General features: G+C 44.9%; 1 protein-coding gene across 1 annotated transcript in view; it reads right to left on the minus strand.

Moving 5' to 3' along the window:
* CPNE4 (copine 4) overlaps positions 1-13,990 on the minus strand; it is a 573,815-nt gene that overhangs the window by 30,319 nt on the left and 529,506 nt on the right. The window contains exons 8-10 of the mRNA XM_027086619.1: positions 13,469-13,567; positions 9,166-9,252; positions 6,349-6,408 (exon numbers count right to left, since the gene is read on the minus strand). Coding sequence (XP_026942420.1) covers positions 6,349-6,408; positions 9,166-9,252; positions 13,469-13,567 — 246 coding nt within the window. The remainder of the gene's footprint in view (positions 1-6,348; positions 6,409-9,165; positions 9,253-13,468; positions 13,568-13,990) is intronic.

The following is a 13,990-nucleotide window of genomic DNA, read 5'->3' on the forward strand; positions in this document are numbered from 1 at the left end:
GTTTTCATCTTCTGCTATGAAGCATTCAGGAAAGCCTGCAGTTCTGATGTGCGCTCCCATCTTCCCAGCGGGCAGCCCAGGAACAGGCCTCCTTTGTTTCCCCTTCTGCCCAGGAGGTCTCGCTCTTCATTAAGCAGAGCCATGAGCAGTTTTGCAAAACTTTGTAAAGTAAGAAAGCAAAATGCTTGCTTCCTCCATGCTGCCAAGTCCCTAGTGTGGGGAACTGCTTCCAGAAAAGGCTGGATGCTAAAGATGAGTATCCTTCCTTGGACCTTTTTAGCTTCTTACCTGAAACGAGCCCAGGCCTCATATCCCTTCCCTGCCGGTAAAAAAATGCGCCCTTTGAGAACCTCCCAGATGTTTTCTGGGGAAAGCTGCTGTGAACCCATCTCTGGTTAGCTGCCCAATCTCTCTGCAACCTTTGTGATATCACCTGCTATAGGGCAGCTTTTTTTGTTTGTTTTTTAGATTTGTATACAATTTGGACCTATAAAACAAGACTTATAGGTGGAGATACTCTTTAGTCTGGACTATTTCTTAAATAATAGGTTTAATTATTGTGCTTTTCTGTTTCCTCAAAACCCTATAGCAGGTAAAGAAATAAGAACCTAGGCCAGATGGGAAAAACCCCAGAGGTCGCTTGGTTCATTTCCTGGAAAGTGCAAAGCACTCTCCTCTTCATCCCAGGACTCATCCTCATTTCTCAGGGTTCTACACCAGAATCCGTCAGTGTTTAGTCTGGGATATAAAATCAGGATTTAAAACTTAAACTGAGACACAGCTTGGGCATAGGATGTCTCAAGTGTGTTAGGGTCAGAAAAGATGACATGAGAGGACCTTTAAGAGGTGCTCTTTTCTTAGGCTTCAAGGTTAATCTGGGAGAAGCCACATTCAGCTTATTATATTATATCATATTATATTATTAAAATGTAGACTATACAATCAGAGATAAAGGAAAGCAATACCCTCTTTAATTTTTTTTAAGTTATTTATTTATTTTTGGCTGTGTTTAGTCTTTGTTGCTGCACGTGGGCTTTCTCTAGTTGCCGCGAGCAGGGGCTACTCTTCCTTGTGGTGCGCGGGCTTCTCATTGCGGTGGCCTCTCTTGCTGCAGAGCACGGGCTCCAGGCACGCGGGCTTCAGCAGTTGTGGCACCCAGGCTCAGCAGCTGTGACTTGCGGGCTCTAGAGTGTAGACTCAGTAGTTGTGGTGCACGGGCCCAGTTGCTCCGCGGCATGTGGGATTTTCCCAGACCAGGGCTCGAACCCGTGTCCCCTGCATTGGCAGGCGGATTCCCAACCACTGCACCATCAGGGAAGCCCAATACCCTCTTTAATTTTAAAAAAATTACAAATAATAAAAAGGGCCAACTGAATATAATAAGAAAAAAATGACCACTCAGGATTCTACTAGTCTGGTAAGTCATATTTTTTCTTTTTAGTTATATACAATATATATATCCAAAATATTTTTAAAATTTATATATAAAACATACAATATAACTATATATAAACATTTAACATAGTTGTAATCATAGGGTAGCTTTGCTTTATGTTCTTTTTTTCTTCACTTAACACTATGACATAAACATATTCTCATGTTATTACCAATCATTATAATTACCACTTAAAATGGCTTTATCATAGTCCACCTAAATGAGAAACTGCGATTTATATAGCTATTAACTTATTGTTGGACATTTGTGTTGCTTACAACCTGTTTCTGTGAAAATTCATTTTACAATGAACATTTTTTTGTATCTGGAAAGGCAATAACTTTCAAAAGAAACATTGAATTCTTCTATCATTTTCTCTTCAAATATCTTATGGAGTCGGCCTCATCTATGTTGTCTGTAGTTGTGTATTTTGTATATGAAATTCTGGTATCTGGTTTTCCTTTTAGCTGCCATGTGCCAAACACATAGAACCCAATCTCTCTCCCTCGAGTCTCTGCTTCACCTCTGCTCAGGTCCTCCAAGACCACAACACGACTGTTGCTCCGGAGTCCTTACGACTCAAAGATTCACACAAGGAACAAAGGTTGTCCTCGGGGGTGCCCTTGACATCCTGAAATGGTGTGCAGAATTGGGTGTGTGCACTTTCCAGTGAGAGGATATAGATCTTGTATCAGATTTCAAATGGTCCATGTGACAAAAAAAGAGGAAGAATCATCGACTGGGGATTTTTTTTAGCATCCTTTATGTCCTTCCCTCCCTGGGGCCTTCTCTGCTTATTTCATAGCCTAAAACTCCCCTCTTCTCATCCTCAGGTTGCCACTCTCCTTTCCACCTCTTGCCTTCCCTTCACTGTCGGCCTTCTTGAACGAGTAGTCACACCCACTGTGTTCACCTCCTCATCGTATGTTACACCCCACCTCCTGGGTCTCCTGTCTCATTCTGCTGAAGTTGCTCTTCTGAAGATGATTTGTGCCTACTCATCACATGGCCCAGTCACCATTTTTCATTCTTCACCTTCTATCTTCTCTTTAGCATATGAGATTATTGTCCCTGATCCTGTAACACTTCCTCCTGATCATTTGAGTAACTGCCTCCTCTGGGACCTCCCCCTCTGGCATCTCTTTACTGTTTGCCCCTCTCTCCCCTGCTGACAAATGCAGATCTTCCACAATATTCTGTCACCAGGCCCCCAGTCTTTCTGTATTTTTCTCTTTAGCCATCTCCTCCAGACGCATGTATGCGCAGTTTCCACCTCTCTCCTGAAACTGAGGTCCATACTTATAAATGCTATCTCCACTGGGATACCTGAAAATACTTCCACCGCATCCATGAGGAAGTTCATCTTGTTGTCTGGCAGCTCCTCTTGATTTCCATATTTCTGTGAATGGGACTGCCATGCTTTGTCTTCAGGCACAAAAGATTTGAGTCATCCTGGACTCATCATTCTCCTGTGCCTTTTGTCTCCTCCTGTATCATAAGTCAAGGCTAGTAGACTCTCTTTCCACAGTGCCCCTTCCTACTGCTGCCCCTCTAGTTACCTCTTACTACCCATCACCAGGACGGCTACAGTGGGTTTTAATGTCTTCTTTCAGAGTCCCTTTCATGAAGACCTCTCAGATTTACTTCCCTAGAGCATGTGCCTGATTGCTCCTGAGTCCTGCCCAAGAGTCTTCTGAACATTCCCACATCCACCTAATTACCTCAAAATTCAAGGCCCTTCAAATTCTCAATCTAAACCATTTCCCCAACAATCCCTAAATATATCCTGCATATTCACATTAACCCAAGTAAGGTTTCAGTATTTATCATTAGAATATATGGATGCATAAATATTTAAGTTCACAGGGGTACTTTTTAAAGCAAAAACATAGTATCACATTTATTTATCCAATTTCTTCTTTTCCCTAAACCTTATCTCTTCTTGAAGATTTAGGCTTTGATCCACCACCATTCAACAAAAGTATTCTGAGCAACTTATATCAGCCTACTACCTGAAGGGAAAGGTGCTCTGCTCTTGATATTCTTAAGGTGGAACCAGGAGCTCCAGACATCAGTGGAAGGTGCAAAGGTTTCTTCTCACCACTGTTTGTAGTGTGTATTGGGCTGAGTCCTGACAGGAAGCAAATGGTCCACTCAAAAGGGATGATTGAGAAGAATTTAATAAAAGGACAATTCTAAAATGTTAAGGGAGGCTGAGTAGAAAGGGTCAAGAGGGGCAGTTAGTAGAACCGAGTAAGAGTAGTGTTTGCAGGGCAGGACACCTGAAGGGAAATGTGTCCTTCTGTAGAGGAATGTGGTCACTGCCAAACAGCAACCTGGGGGGTAGAGAGTGGGGAAGAAGTGCCCCAACTTCATTCTCCTCCTATTGTTTGACCTCTGGCTGCTGCCTACCATTGGTCAAATCCAACCAAAATCCATGAGCAGGAGAGCCCGGCTGATGCACCCGAAGAGGAACGCCTCCTGGGCACAGGGGCAGGGCCGAGAAGCGTGAGGAGGGGAGGAAACATGCAGAACTGTATTCCACTGCTGGCTCCTGAAGGTCTGTCTCCAGGGAGACGGAGGCTCATCCTGGCTGAAGCTCCGGGGCCTGCTTAGGAATCTCGGGCCATCCTCTGCGCCAGTGGGAGATTTCAACTCTGCAGAGCTCAGGGGTGGGGTGACTGTAACAGAACCTCGTTCCTCCCTCCCTCTGCTCTGCCTGTCTCTACGCCAGGAAGCCCTCTTCTCATTTCTCATCCCTCTGCCACATTCCCTTCATTTTTCTAGATGGCCTCAATAAAATGATTGGGTATATAATAAATATCAAATTTATTAAGACATGTTATTTGTTATTAATAGTTTGTATTACAGCTTGCCATTTACATTAGATAGCACTGCTTGAATAATAAATTAATAATGGGAAAGCTGACTTAATTTTAGAGGAAAATGACAATGAGGTGGCTGCTATGTTTTCTTTAATAGAAAGCTCAAAATAGAACACCTAGCAACCTTCTCCTGCGTCCTTGGCCTGGAGCCCTCCAGGAGGAAGGGCTTTGTTGCAGGCACTGCTGATGGTCTGGTCTCCTCGGCATTTATCTGCACATGCTCCCCCTGTTCACATGCCTTGCTCCAGACTCACTCCAGATCTCCCGCAGGTCGATCCGTGGACCCTGGATGGCTGAGAAGCCGGGGCTGGGAAGGTGGTAGTGAGAACCACTGAGGTGGTCCCTTCCAGCTGGGAGCATCAGCAAAAGTGAGAAGGAGGGGAAAACAAAGCCAGGAGAGCAATCCTCCTGTCAGGTGGGCCACACGATCTCCCCTCCCCTCCCCTTCATGAGTCAGGATGTAGAGCTGGAAACATTCTGGGGTCAAACTTCAGTTTTCCCTGGGGCCAATTCTTTGTAGCCCAACTCCAAGGGCAAAGCAAGCCCCTGAAGGTTGAATAAAGAGCTGTTCAAAAGCATGGGATCTATAGAATCTAAAACAGACACAAATTGATAGAGCTTTCCCTTGAAGAATCTATAAATAGTTTTCTGCATCATTCCTTTGCCTAAGATCATGGAACACTATCTCCTCTGTGACACTGTTGACTCCTCCACCTCCATTTGCCCAGGACAGCTGGAGGCAGGGGTGTGTGCCCACAATGCACATGTTTGCTACCTTCTAAACATGCCAGTGTGTATATGGCGGGGGGGGGGGGGGGGGGGGGTGGGTGCTGTGTGGGTGTGTCTTTAGAGAAACTTAGACTTCAAAGAAATGACCAAAATCTATAATTAACTCCTGTAAGCATTCAGGGGCAAATGAACAATGGCCTGAGCTTAGGCAGGACATAGGTAGACCCCTCTGAGGTTATAGCAGAGGACAAGCCTCTATCTAGGGAGATGCCTTATCTCAACCCCTCGGGGAACCCCCTTCTAGTCCTTTGGGCACCACTATCCCTAGTCTCAGGAATACATTGCTCCTGTCTACTTTCTTGGGCTCAAACCAATTTCCTTGCCTTCCTCACATGACTCAGCCTGTCTAGGGAGCTAAACAGGGCTGAGTTTCAAGAGTACACTTTTGTAAGATGAGGAACAAATGCTGCACAAATTGGATTCCTCTTGTTTACATCCACGTTGATTTCCCATAGGTTTTAGCAGATCTATTCCTTGTCATCTGGGTATTCTCTTTCTGCAGGTCATGTCTGCCTAAACTTAGTAGGGTTTTGAATATGAAGCCACTGAAAGCAAATTGTTCCAGGGCAGATGGACTCACAATCTTGGCCCACCCAGGCACTTAAAAAAGACCCAGTCCACCCCGACCCTCCAATCTGTATTAGGAGTGTGCAAATCCCATGGGCTCACATATTCCATGTAGGAGGTGATCCTCAATCCACTCACTCATTCTATTTTTCAACCTTGTGAGACTGGTTCCCCAATCTTTTGGAATTCTCTTTCTCATTGACTGATGAACCATTTGGATGGCTTACTCTTGGCACCGACCATTGAACATGACATGGATGCTCGTGGTCTGGCCACACAAACACAACCAAGACATCTGCAGTTGTCCAGTGGGATGCGCAAGCGCGGCTCACTTCCTTCCCACCCTTTTCACGCAGTGATGGGACCTGGAAACCCACCCACTGCCTCCTGCCTCATGTAGTCATGGAAAGAACAGAAAGCATTAGGCTGGTTGCCCGAACCACTTGAGGTTGAATGGCAGGAATTTCCTGACATGACGCTGAAAACCATACTCACTGAGGAAAACAGAATTATGACCTCCTTGTAAAAACATGTTACTGTATGATATTTCAGCGGTGAGACGTGAGCAAAGCTGACCCAGGGTCTTAACAGACTTTTGCCTCCTCGTGCCCCACACCCAGCACCACTCCCCAACCTTACTCCTGAATAAGGACAAATATGGAAACAACTCACTGTAAACTGGATTTGGCAGCCACCCATGATGTAGTCCAAGAAAGAATGCATCTTGTGGATCTGCACAGGAGGAGGAGAGGAAACTGTATTAGAACAGTATGATCTGTATACCTATAGATTAGAGGCCTACACTTTGGGGTTATGCTGACGTAGAGGAAAAAGCAGAGAAAGATCTGTGGGAAAAAGATGGGTCAGCTGATTTTGTTCCATGAAAGGAAAGAAAGAAAGCAATGCTGAATTTAGATGGGCCTGTGAGGGCTGCAGCCATCCATCCCCTGCTACCCTCTCTTTTGGTTTACACATGATTTTAATCAGCCTCTGCCTCTGGGGTGAGACTAATACTGTGTTTTCAAGGGTCACCACTGGTTTGAAATGAATGAAGTCTCACACTTGGCTTCAGTCTCGCTGCCCGTGTCTAAGTCCCAGTTCTGGTAACATTCCTAACACCACAGTAATCAAGATGGGCAGCTTCAAGATCACAATTACCTGAGAAGGTCTTTACTGCCAGCTGCCAGCTAGTGAGATTCCTCCCATGCCATGAGCAACAAGTATTAACATTTATTGAGAACTTACTGTACGCCAAGCACTTGACATACATTACCTCATTTAATTCTTAGAACAAGCCTGTGAAGGTGATGCTAATGTTATTATTGTGCCCATTTTATAGAAGAGGAAACTGAGGCTAAGATGATGGAGGTGGAACTCAAATGATGGCGGTCTTGACAGCACAGTTCATCCTTTCAACCTCTAGGCTGGAAGTCAGCAGGGTCCCTGCTTTTTTCCCAACCCCTGGCATCTGTGTTCTCACACACCTTACTGATTTCTAGTCTTAATTTCTGCTTCATTATGATTCTGATGCTTGAGTCTTGGTGACATTCATCTACTTATTTATTTAACAAGGATTTATTAAGCCCCCACCATGCACTGGATGCTAGGGATACAGGGATGTGAGAAACAGGCATGGTACCTGCAGCCACTGAGCTCACAATCTGGATCCTTTTACCAGGACAACTACTAGCTGATTTTTGACCCTCACTTCTCAGACTCCATCTGACGTTCAGGGCAGCTTCTCAGAGACTGACCCATAGAACCCCATGGTAGTGTTTCCAGGCACCACCTCCAGGTGGCACACATCTATTGGCAGACTTGTCTCAGGGCTGATATTTACTGGGCTCCCTGAATAGTGCCTGCTCCTGGCTCCCTTATGGCGATGCTTTGCCTGATAGTTGGGATACCCTACTACTGTCTGTACACCAAAAAAATGAGTTCGATCACCATGGCCTTTGAGTGCCGAACTCTTAGATCAAAACAGATATGTGCACAACCACCTTACAGAGATGGATAGTTGAACTGGCTCATCTGGATCTTCTTTTCTCCTGCTGCTATGGGCACAGGGATGGTCACAGGTCTATTCTGAATGTACCAGGATTTGGTCTGTACAGGTAGGTAAGATGACCAGAGACAACTGCCTTTGAAAGAAGAGTTTATTACTCACAGCTCCCCAAGGGACAGGAGGAATGTCCTGCCACACAAGGGGGCCACACGGGGAAGCACTAGGGTCAGTCAGGAGGCAAGAGGAATGAGGGGAAAGCACAGGCAAAAATCTTTATCATGGTTTTTGTGGGAAGGAATGCATGAAGCAAGGTAAGAAGTTAAGCAGGTTTAGGATTCAACAGTTTGAGTAACTTACGAGGCTCTGGGTGATAGGGATGGTCTCTAATTATCTGAAACCTGGCTCTGGGGTGATACAGGGCAGGCGGAATATTGTCTTGGTGTGTGAGAGTTCAGGAAAGGGGGTGGCTGGGGGTATAGGCTCTGGATGGATTGGTCTGCATGTCAAAGACAGGCTCACAGGCAAGTTGATTGCTACCTTTAGGAATTAGGTAACTCTGGGAGGGGCAGTTCCTCCTCAGTATGCAAGGCCCCAAGATGTCAAAGCATCATAAAATACAGAAAAAAAGCCATTATTAAAACAGTGACCCCCAGATGGCCAATCACAAGCATTATCTCCTAGTTCCAGTGATTGGTCCAAGGGGTGGGCATGTGACCTAAGCCAGACCCATCAGTCTTTTCCTTTACTCTCTTGTTATGTAAGGATGAGTTCTTGCAGCTCCTGGCAGCCAGGAAAGGCCAACTCTGAGTGAAGGAACCTGATATATATAGAGAGAAACTGGATGGCACGTAAGTCTTATGTCATGGAGTCAGACAGACGGAGACTAAAATCTCAGCTCTTAAACTTACCATGTGTGTGACAAACTGGTTACACAATCTCATTTGAAAGTAGAAATCTCAGGGTTGTGATAAGAGTAAACAGAACGTATTATAGTTATTTTCACATAGTAAGTACTCAACCAGTAGCAAAATTATTCCCAGATGGGATTTTCTGCTAAGTTAGAGCCCTTCTGGGAAGAATTTTTAGGCCCTTTAATCTTCCCCCACTGTCTTATTTTCATGGTACCTTCTCGGCATGGCGGAGGTGTCACATATAAAGCAACGAACGCTGGGATAGGCACAGAATAGGTGCTTTAGAAATGTTGGTGACCCCCTCTGGGGACCTCCCTCTGGTGCTGCCCTGGGAAGACCAGGACTCTCCTATCTTTGGGGGCAGGACTGTCCTTGTGGAGGGTATGGTGGCATTGGCCTACCACAGCTCCAAGACCATCCATGCTTACAATGTATGTCCATTAATACCTTGACTTTCTGATTTTTGTTTAAAAAAGATCGTATCTCTTTGACACTCTCTCCTTCTGTCCACACAACCTTCCTCCCAGACAGCCCTAGCTTCATACCCCTGGAAGACAGGGGCTATGTATATACCTTGCACTGATTCAAAATCACAATGCCCGAGTTCTTATAATTCTTCTTCTTGGCTTTGTACTTGGGATTGATGCACTCCCACTGCACCTGAAACAAGAAAGGTTATAGCATGATTGCCAGCTCAGGAAGAAGTGGAGTCATTCGTGACGAGGCCCCTGGGCAGATGGACCTGAGGGCTGACCCATGGTCTCTAGCTGATCCCTTCACATCTGGAGGGGCAGTAAGGAGGAGTGGTGCAGAGGGAGACTCCGACACTACTCTGCTTGGTTTGAATCCCAGCTCCTCCATTTTCCAGCTGTGTGATCTTTGGCCAATTACTTGATTCCTCTATGTCTTGCATGTCTCCTCTGTAAAATGGAGCTTGTAATTGTAGGTATCTCATAGGGTTACTGTGAGGATTGAATGATTTACCCTTGTAATACATTTAGAACAGTGCCTGACACTTATAAATGCTTGCTATTAATGGGACCAAATTAAGCAGCAGAGGGAAGGAGAGATCTGGGGACACACAGCTGAGTAACCCAAATGCTGAGTCTTAGTGTCTGGGAATTGACTTAAGAGGTAGGAAAACTGAGGGACATTGAATACTGGCTACAGGAAGCTGATGGGGATGATGATAAGTTTGCTTAACTTCACAGAGGACTAAAATAATGGATTGACACAGTCACAACGGTGGCGCATTAGATTGCCAGAGAGGCTTCTGTGAGAGGTAGAATCAGAACTGAGGAGGTAGCTGGGAGCTAAAGGGTGAACAGATCTCAACCCTTTCAGCCTACAGAAGGCTTCAGGGGACAAAGCCAACTGCACCTTGACTACTGACAAAGTCAAACATCCAAGAGTCGTGGAATGCTCCTGCCTACTATCCTATGGGAGTAGATCCTTGGATTTCTACTCAGAAGACAAATTTTCACACTCTGACAGTTGGAAGTATCTGAAAATGAAGCAATTTCTGAGGCAGATGTGAGTGGGTAGATTGATACAGCATTGGCGCCAATGACCCATTCCTCCCAGTGCACAATGACTCTGAGCTTAGTCAGGTGACTTGTTTTGACCGATGGGACGTTAGCAAGTGATATGAGCAGAGGCTTGACAAGCCCCTGTGCACTGGGGCTTGCTCTCCTCTTGCTGCTGGGACATTTTCACCATGTATTAGCTTAAGCTGGTGTCCTGGAGGATGAAAGAGCACGTGGAGAAACATTTCAGCTACCTCAGATGTGTAGGCACAAGTGCAAGAGTGAGTCCCATTTGGAACAGAGAGAAGTTTCCCAGGGGAACTCAGCCCAGATTGCCAACCTCCTGTCCTGCCTATGGTAGTAGCCTCCTAACAGATCTCCCTGTCTCACTCTCTTGTCTCTCTCTGTAACTGATTATCTACAGATCAGTAGCCAGAGTAATCAGTAGCCAGTAATCAGTAGCCAGAGTAATCTTTAAAAAAATTAATCTAATTCTCCAGCCTAGACCCCTTTGCAGCACTGCCCAATAGAACTTTCTACAATGATGGGAATATTCCATGTCTGCACCGATCAATGTGGAAGACACTAGCCACACGAGCACTTGGAGTGTGTGTGTGTGTGTGTGTGTGTGTGTGTGTGTGTGTGTGTGTGTGTGTGTGTGTGAGAGAGAGAGAGAGAGAGAGAGAGAGAGAGAGAAAGATGGAGGAATTGAAATTTTAACTTAATTTAACTTAAACTTACTAAAATTGAAATTGAAATAGGTGTATGTAGCCAGTAGCTATTAAATTGGAGACTGTGGCTTCAGTGTGCTCTCAACACATTTATAGGAAAATTGAAACTCTTTTCTCTGAGCTATCAGAATCTGCTTTTCCTGGCCTTGGCCTCTGTTCTTGACCACATCGCATGCATGGCTCCCTCACCTTCTCTGATCCAGATACACTGGTCTCTTTCCAGATCCTTAATCACACCGAGCTCTTTCCTGACTCAGTACTTTGCAATGTTGTTCCCTCGGCCTGAAATACTGTTCCCTTGCTTGTTACATGGTTGGCTTCACTTCATCTTTAAGGGCCTTCAAGTTAAATGTCACCTTTTCAGTTGATCTCTTCTATGTTATACCTTTATAACTAAACTGGCTCAGTTTTTTATAGCATTTGGCACAATGTATAATTACATATTTTGTTTACTTGATTCATATTTATATTTTACTATGATGCACACTCATGTCACACCTAGAGCCTGACACTTAGCAGGTGCTCCTCAGTAAATATTAGTGGGGTCAATAAATAATAGAACAGTTCCCTGGGTGCAGACATGTCAGAATAGGGACTGAGTGGTTGCACCAAAACCTTTCTGGTGTCTCAGTGATACAGAAAAGTACAGTAGCATATCATCCATTTCCTCAGAGAGACTTCAAGATTCACTTCTGTTTGTTTGAAAGCATCAGACTTCAGCATGCTTCAATTGTGATGTATGCTATAATATCCTCCTAGGATTCTAAAGATGAAGTGTTTCCCATGTTTATTGGTTTGGCTATTTCTATTTGTAAAGCAGAACAAGGCAAAACTTCGTAAAACTCTTTAGAACTCTAGCGGGTGGTATTGATAACTGTCATTGATTTATTAGCTCAACAGAGCCTGGTCTTGTACATTCAAAGAAGCAACAACGTCTCTGGATAAATTCCTAGTTATTTGGGTAGTGACTTAATTTATAGTTTAGTGTTGGTTTTCACTGTACCCCTGAAACTGCAAGCCTGCTCGTGGGTGAAGGTCTCTGTGTGTCTGACAAGTTTCCTGCAATGCTGGGTATGTAACAGCGTGTTAAGCAGGTTGTGGGAGCTATGCAGAAAGCTGCCCTTGACTTTTCAGGCCAAAGGGAGGTATTCAACAAATGGTCTGATTCAGATTAAGCCTCTGATTCTAAAGAATGTTAGTTTATTTCCATCCAGTCTGGTTACATCTTGACTTACATCTGAAAGGAGAAACTTGAACAGTGAGTTGGGACAATCTTCCCCAAGCAGCACTTCTGAGCAGGCCAGGCACAGGGTCTTTAGGGGAAAAAGTCTTTCTCTGCTGTCACTCCTTTTTGTTCTATGGGGACAGTGGCTCCCAGAGTAAGGATGGCAGGTAGCTTGGTTTGACTTCCTCCAGAAGCTAACGCCGAGGCAAGTATTTAAGTACAAGTAATTCATCTGGGAGGTAATACCAGGAAGGAACAATAAAAGAGTGGGGAATTGAAATAGGGAAGCAGCCAAAAAGGGGTACGTGATCCATTCAGGTAACCCTATGGGCAACCAGGGCTGCTTCCTGCTGGGGAACTCTGGGCAACTTCACAGAGCATGCCTCAGAGTTTTGCTGCCTGAAGGGCAAGAGAGCTGGGGTATTTATATTCCATCTCCCACTAGCAATTTGTTGAGGGCTGCTCCCTGAAATGTGTACAACTCCCCCAACATGTCCAGCCTGCAGTAGGCATGGGCAGAGCAGGCTCCAGCAGCCACAGAAAGCCCTCAGGCAAAGAGATTCAGGTTCTGCAGCTGACACTGGGCAGGTGAATCCTGAACAGATCAGAGAAGAAGTTACATGGTCAGGGTCCAGACGACAGCAACTGACCAACAGATGTATATATGTATCCATCAGAGTATGGGTGTCTGAGAGATACAAAGAGGAGGTGTAGGCTTCTGTGTGATGCAATGAAATCCCTATGTGCCCCTGTGGTATGTGGTAGTGTTTGGGTTTATGTCTTGGTATCAAGAGTGTAAGAGTGAAATGGTGAGACTAAATGAAAATCTGGTGCCCAAAATAAAAATTTGGAGTAATCAAATAATTTGCCCAAAGCATTAAATGTGTAATTAATGCCACCAGGTCATGGAAATGTAGATCTAGAAAGAATACTGCAACATGATAATAACACCAGCACATATTTTGGAATTTCCAGACACCCTGCCAAATGCGTATCATGATTTATCTCATTTAATCTTCACTGAATGCTACCGGGTAAGTACCATTATCACCTTCATTTATTTTAGGTGAGAAAGCTGAGGCGCACAGAGATTAAGTCACTTGTCCAAGGCTACACAGCCAAAGGAAATTAGAAACTTTCTCATCTGACTTCTCCATTTTGCCAGTGGAGAAACTGTACCACCTTGGAGCAGGGTCCTGTCCAAGGTCACAACCAATTGCTATGAGCTGGGTTGGCACTAGAACCCAGATTTCAGTTCCCACCATGCTCCCTCCTGGCCATGTTTAATCATGTATTAATGTCTCACCTCTAGCTGCTCGGTGTATAGCTGGGTGCTAAGGAGGCATTGCAAGAGGCGAGTCTGGGGGAAATGCCATGAGGGGCTTACCACGTACCTGTTTTCCTTCCATTACTCCTCTCATCTCCTTGAATGTTGAGGTGAATTCTCCAATGAAGTCATGTTTGCCATTGGAGTCCCAGTCCCATACTATGCACTGCAAGAGAAAATAAGTATTTTTTTTAACTTAAGAATTCATCCACAGCAGCTAAAGGCAATGCAAACTTTATGAGGAAGACCTGATGAAGGACAGTTGGTCTGGATCAAAAGTCTAGGATGACAGCATGTGGGAAGAGGTATCCCTTTGGTTTCCATTCGTTTTACTTAGCCTTTTTGTCATGACTTTCAAGCAGCCCTGTGATGCAGCAGTGACTAATAATTTGCCGATTTTTCAGGTAAGGCCAGTAAGACCAAAAGGAGATAAGTCACTTGCCAAAGGGACTATCCAGTGAATGAGAAACCTGGGATTTGAAGGCAGGTATCCTGACTCTAATTCCAGTGTTGTTTTTCCCACAGAAGAGAGCCTCTGTGGTTTATAGCTGGAATCAGGTGCCTGAGTCCATGCCTGTAGCTTCCACAG

Source organism: Aethalodelphis obliquidens, unplaced genomic scaffold (assembly GCF_003676395.1).
Source record: "Aethalodelphis obliquidens isolate GAN/ISIS:26980383/991018 unplaced genomic scaffold, ASM367639v1 scaffold56, whole genome shotgun sequence".
Taxonomy (NCBI): domain Eukaryota; kingdom Metazoa; phylum Chordata; class Mammalia; order Artiodactyla; family Delphinidae; genus Aethalodelphis; species Aethalodelphis obliquidens.